The sequence below is a fragment of the Solanum pennellii genome, chromosome 8 (assembly GCF_001406875.1).
Source record: "Solanum pennellii chromosome 8, SPENNV200".
Taxonomy (NCBI): Eukaryota; Viridiplantae; Streptophyta; class Magnoliopsida; order Solanales; family Solanaceae; genus Solanum; species Solanum pennellii.
The window spans coordinates 12504017-12510204 of record NC_028644.1 but is presented as its reverse complement, the minus strand read 5'-3'; the positions used below and the strand labels follow the sequence as shown (position 1 = coordinate 12510204).

At 35.2% G+C, this 6188-nt stretch overlaps 1 protein-coding gene across 1 annotated transcript; it reads left to right on the top strand.

Annotated features, from left to right (window-relative positions):
* Positions 1-387: 387 nt before the first annotated feature.
* LOC107027491 lies at positions 388-5647 on the top strand. The gene is made up of 5 exons (XM_015228649.1): positions 388-633; positions 725-910; positions 1205-1309; positions 1579-1959; positions 5555-5647. Exons 1-5 carry the CDS (start codon positions 388-390, stop codon positions 5645-5647), a joined length of 1011 nt encoding a protein of 336 aa, XP_015084135.1.
* Positions 5648-6188: the final 541 nt, after the last annotated feature.

Here is a 6188-nt window from a genome sequence, read left to right as displayed (position 1 = left end):
ATTCAATAAAGATGTTACTGCTTCAGCACATGCGACTGGAACAACACTCGGTAATACAGAGGCACGACATGATATTCTTGATCTACCGAATTGCAAACAGGTAAAGAGGAAGCCGGTCATACCAGCTAGTACTCTTGATCAGTTTCTAAAAGATCAAGGGATACACAAAGATGATGAAACAAAACGTGACAACAACACAACAAGTGATATCGAATTTATGCATACTCCTATTATTGATGAACATAACAAAGGATTGGATGATCGTGTGGAACAAGAAGAGTAAATTGACATTGACTGTAGTACAAAAGGTATGTTTTAAACCTTTTAAGATTTAGAACTCATTATAAAAGAAATATCTTATTTCATGTCTGTTACATCAATCTAGAAATGTCGAAACCAAAAAAAGTTCGAGGATATACAACATGTAAGGATATTCATGCAAGAAATTTGGAAGAAAGAAAGGAGGTGACATTTGATAAAGGACAAGCGGTGGGACCAACTAATAAGATAGTGTCACAATTAAGCAACTTTATAGGAACAATTGCAAGGAATCCTAGATTCATCAGCTTGATGTACACTAGTTGGCATGTGGTGCCAAATGATAGTAAAAAGCGCATGGGGGAATACGTCAATGTAAAAACAACCACTCTTGAGAATTCATATTTTTTTTACTTACAGAAACTAAATATATTTTATTTTGCATAGTCCAAATTTCTACTTCTAGTCAGAAGGAAAGAAGTGGGTGATGACTGGTCTTCGTGATGCTTGGAGGCGACACAAGCAAAAAATTAAAAAGAATTTTTCTGATAAAAACAGTACCCTTGAGGATATGCTAGCAAAATGTCCTGATGGCATTCCACATAATCAATTCCGCCAGATGATCGAGTATTGGAAACACCCAACTGTTCAAGTAAGGTTAAAATGGTGCATTTCCACTCATCGACTAATTCTGTGTCATATCTATTCTTTTTATGTATATCAGTTCAATTATCTCTTTGTTTTTAACAATAGGCTATATGCGAGATGAATTCTCAAAATAGGAAAAAACAAAGTGAAGGCATCGAATTGGACCTTTTAATTTTGCTAGAGTACGCGTGGCATTGGTAATACTTAGCTGACATTTCATACAAAATTTGATTTTCATTTTTTTGTACTTTATAAGAACTTACTGAATTTTTAAAATTTCTTTTGATATAATCTGTAGCGTGCAGCCAAAGACAACAACGAAGAACCATCAAAGCCTGAAACATTTATTGCAACTCGTACCAAGACGGGAAAGGAAATCCAGGCTGATACACAAATTGCAATAGTAAGTTTTTCAAAGAGGATTATTAGTGAACTTTATTCAGACGTAACATTTATATTGTGGGGAGTTTGACCACATTAAATTTTAATCACGTATGCCTTCTTCTTCTTCTTCTTCTTGTGCAAGTTCGAGGAGATATCAATTATTTGTCGACATTGTTTAATTATTTTTTACGAAAAGTTTTCATAATGTTTTAATGCTTGATCGCTATCATAGGATTGGAAATGAAATAGTACTTACAATTCACTATGGATGCCAATTTTATTCAATAGGCTGAACTTCAAAATCGCCAAAATTCTGGGAAAATAGCTGATGATGCATTTAGGGCAGTGTTTGGAATGAAGCAGCCTGGTCGAGTTAGGTGCTATGGTAGATCATTGACAACAAGTTCTTTGAATAAAGATGAGGAAATTAACAATCTAAAACAAAAGCATGCCGATGAAATCACTTCACTAAAGGAAGAATTGAGAGAAGAAATGCGACATTTGTTCACTCATTTGCTGCAAAACAACCCTGGATTGAATTTTCAAGATATACCAGGGTGTGTTGGATCTAACCTTGCTTCACCTATTGATGCAAGTAGTGCACAAGCTGTAAGAGGCACAAATCTTCCATTTTCTTCGGGATCAGCTCAAGATTCGGTTCTTCAAAAGGTATTTTGTATTTCAAATTCTCTTTTAATAGTGTAAATATTGTTTTTCTTCTAGTTTAGTTGGTGTTCTTGGTAATGAAATTCAAAACTTATTCTTTCTTGTCTAAGTTTAGTCCACCAATATATAACTATTAAGAATGTTTTAGTTTTTGGTTTAAGCATTCGAATCGTTAGTTGAATAACTGTTCTTTTAGTATTGTGCAATTGAGGAGTCTATGGCTAACACATTATGTTTTATGGCAGATGCCAATGGTGTTCAATTAAAAAATGATGACACTATGTTCTACCTTTAGCTTCTGAATCCAGCTCATTGTAAAGGATATTGTAGCTGGTCTTTTAATGGTCTGTCTGTACCTTTATGAAGCTATTGCTATTTTATTAATATTGGTGTCTGTTAGCTAGGTGGTTGTGGCTGTTAGCATTAATGTGCTGCAGCCTGTGATTAAAATGTCTACATGCTAGACAATTATAATACTATTGTTATTAGTATAGAGTTTAATGGTTTGCAAACCTTTACCTTTGTAGGGTAGAGAAACCATCTAGAGCTTGACCATTAATAGAAGATCTTGTGGGTAGATTTATTATGTTTAAGAGGAAAATCTGCACGAGATTTTCTTGCAGCTTGGTCCTCTATTTTTTGTTCACTGTCTGTTAAATCTTTACCTTGTTCAAGATTTTGTTTGTGTCTTTTTATATCATTCCTTGTCTTCTTACTAAAAATTTCTCTTGTCTGTATTTTTTGTTTTTGTTTTTTTTGTTCACTGTCTGATGATGAACCTTGCCCTAGAGATTACTTCTCTTGGAATATGGGTACTGGGATTACTGAGATTACTTCTCTGAACTTCATGACGAACCTGCAGAACGGACCATCATAGACTCGACGAACCGTCGTGGACTCCGTAACCCCACATTTAGACTTCCCCATCTTCCTTCAGCAGCTGCACTACGCTGCCACCTACGGACCGTCACAGACACGACGGTCCGTCGAGGGTCTTCGTTCCAAAACACTTAAACTCTTGGAATATGGGTACTTGGATTACTTCTCTGAACTTCATGACGAACCTGCACGACGGACCGTCACAGTCACGACGGACCATCTTGGACTCCGTAACCCCACACTTAGTCAGACTTTCCCATCTTCCTTCAGCAGCTGCACTATGCTGCAGTTCTTTGTAAATATCATGTCATGTTGTTATGTATTGATTTTTGTGGACACTTCTAAACTATGTTATGAACCTTGTTTCCAGTGGTCATCACTGGTTTGTTTGAACTACTTGTGTGTAATTTTTACATTGAAGTTTACAACAGAAGACTGCACAAATTAAACTTTTGAAGTTTAATTTTTGAGAGCCAACAACAGAAGACTGCACAAATGTTGTAGTCCTTATAATGTGTAATTTTTACATTGAAAATTGTATTTAGATTTTGATTGGTTATCTTACAGTGAATTCTCTCTGATTATGCACTTCCACAATTATTGCACAAACTTATAATTTTATTTTAAATGTGTAGGAAAATGCAGGTAATTGAATTTGAATTTGGCCAGAAGTAAACTCGATCCATTGTGGCAAAAGATGAAGAAATTTTTGTATTGTTCTCATATACGTTTGAATGACACTTTTGGGTTTTTGGAACTTGTTGATATTAGAGATCTTTAAGCAATCACTTTCTATGTTTTGGTTGTACATGAAATATTTCTCGAAGTTTATTTGAAATATTTAGCTTCAATTTAATGATTAATTAGTTCATTTTTTTTGGTCACTTCTATGTATGTAAATATATTTATATATATTTGTGCTACATGTAGGCTTATAAATGTTGAAGTTACACTTTGTAAGTGTTGCTTTAGGTAGATATAAAGTTGCACTTTGTAAGTGTTGCTCCAGATGAGATATAGAATCAACACTTTATAAGTGTTTCTATAGATGAGATATAAAGTAACAATTTATAAGTGTTGCTATAGCTGACATATAAAGTAACACCTTATAAGTGTTGCAATAGATGAGATATAAAGTTACACTATATAAATGTTGCAATAGATGACCAATAAAAGGCAACACTTTTTAAGTGTGACCAATAAACCTGAAAAGGCAACGCTGTTAAGTGTAGTCTAACAAAAAATAGGTGTTGCTAATGCACGTCTTCAAAGCGTACCCTTATACCTATTTGGCTACACTTTATAAGTGTTTCTATAGATGAGATATAAAGTTACACTATATAAATGTTGCAATAGATGACCAATAAAAGGCAACACTTTTTAAGTGTGACCAATAAACCTGAAAAGGCAACGCTGTTAAGTGTAGTCTAACAAAAAATAGGTGTTGCTAATGCACGTCTTCAAAGCGTACCCTTATACCTATTTGGCTACACTTTATAAGTGTTGCCAAAGATGGCAACATTTAAAAAGTGTTGCCTAATGTCAAAGGTTACGCTTCTTTTGGGCAGCCCCTAAAAAGTGTTGCTGAATGTCCAAAAGTGTAGCCTTTTATCAAAGGCCACACTTTTTGCTAGTTTAGGATATACTTACGTGGTGTTGCTGTAGGCCGAAAATGGTGTAGTGTTTACCTGTGTTCTCCTATCTTATCTACTTGGTTATGTGGGGTTATGAGGCTTCACATTACCATTGTACATGTAGGTTGGGGATGGGATCATTGGTTTGTGTTTATATGTTATATTATATGATCTATTGAATATGAAAAGTTAACATGACTATGATAATATGTTTTTATTTATGATCATGCTGTATGTTGATGGAATCCTTTAGTTGTGTATGTTCTGTGGTATGTGCATTAAAGACGTTCACATGACATATCAAGTTGTCTAAAGATATGATAAATGATCCTTTTTCATAAATGTCCTTAAGTTCTATGTGCATATACCCATACTTAGTACATGTGGCGTACTAAACCCATAACTTTATATTACTACAACTGTAGTTTTCGCCCATTGAAGTTTAAGGAGGTCGATATGGAGAAGCTTGAAAACTCTTTATCAAGTCCTGGTAGATCCTCATTTTATGAAATCTATAAATTATATTCCAGCTCATAAAGACTTTAGTAGATATTAGGAATAGCCTATTTCCATCATGTTTTTTTGGATTCTTTTGTATTAAGGCCTATAAACATATTGACTATGTATAGCCTAAATCCATATTTTAACTCTTTATATGGTTTTATATATGTTATAAAATTTCTTAGAATATCATATGGTTTATGAATGATAAGTATGAAGCCTAAGTATACTTTATGTAGAATGTAAAAGTAGTCATTTCTGCAATTTTTACTGATCACATGTTATGACAAATGCAAAGGGATTGAGTCCTCTGAGAGGTCCACGACACAGGTGTTATCTAGGGTATACGCTCTAATTGTGAACAACTTGGTATTAGAGCATGACGTTAAATATACATAGGATCAATGTCTCATTAAACCACGTTACGTAGTGTCCTATTCATGGTTGTGAAGTGTGCCACAATTATGGATGAGAGGATATGTGATGACTAGGAAACTTCTCATTTCTTGATACTCCTATGTCGTGCCTTTACAGTTTTTACACTAAGTGTCTTTTAGAATATAATCCCTTTCTTGTTGTTATAGGCGATGAACACAATTAGGACAACTGCGAGAAGAGTAGGCGAAGGGATTCCGAAGGCGGGAGCTACACCCCAAGGCAATCGAATTGCTCCTTAAGTGCAACCTTCGGAAAATTATCAAGTTCTAGTGAATCCTCTGGCTATGAAAGATGGTGAGGTGACGACATCCCTGTCCCAAATGGCCCAAGCCATCACCACCCAACCTCACGACATCACAGCTCAAGCTAACATGGAGGTTGCACCTCGAGAGAACTAATATGCTAGTACTATGGCTAGCCGTTTGAGAGACTTTATGAGGATGCATCCCCCTATGTTTTTAAGACCTAAGGTTGATGAAGACCCCTATGACTTCCTTGATGAGGCTTACAAGATTTTGCTTTCTAAGGGGTGAGTACTATTGAGAAGGCTAAACTTGTTGCCCATGCACTCAAGGACATGGCTTAGACATGGTATAAATAGTGGAAGGATAACGGACATTAGGAGATGGTCCTGTGACTTAGGAGATCATCAAAAAGTCCTTTGTTGACAGATTTTTTTCAAGTGAACAAAGAGAAGCTAGGGTAGAGGATCTCATCAAACATCGTCAAGGAGGTATGAGTGTTATGGAATACTCCATTAAATTCATTAAGCTTTCCAAA

What these genes read in the sequence shown, in the direction of transcription:
- LOC107027491 (XM_015228649.1), top strand. Translation starts at nt 388, where the DNA reads ATGTCGAAACCAAAAAAAGTTCGAGGATATACAACATGTAAGGATATT. An exon ending in CTGATACACAAATTGCAATA is followed by an intron (nt 1,310 to 1,578) that starts GTAAGTTTTTCA and finishes TTTATTCAATAG; the next exon opens with GCTGAACTTCAAAATCGCCA. An exon ending in AAGATTCGGTTCTTCAAAAG is followed by an intron (nt 1,960 to 5,554) that starts GTATTTTGTATT and finishes TTGTTGTTATAG; the next exon opens with GCGATGAACACAATTAGGAC.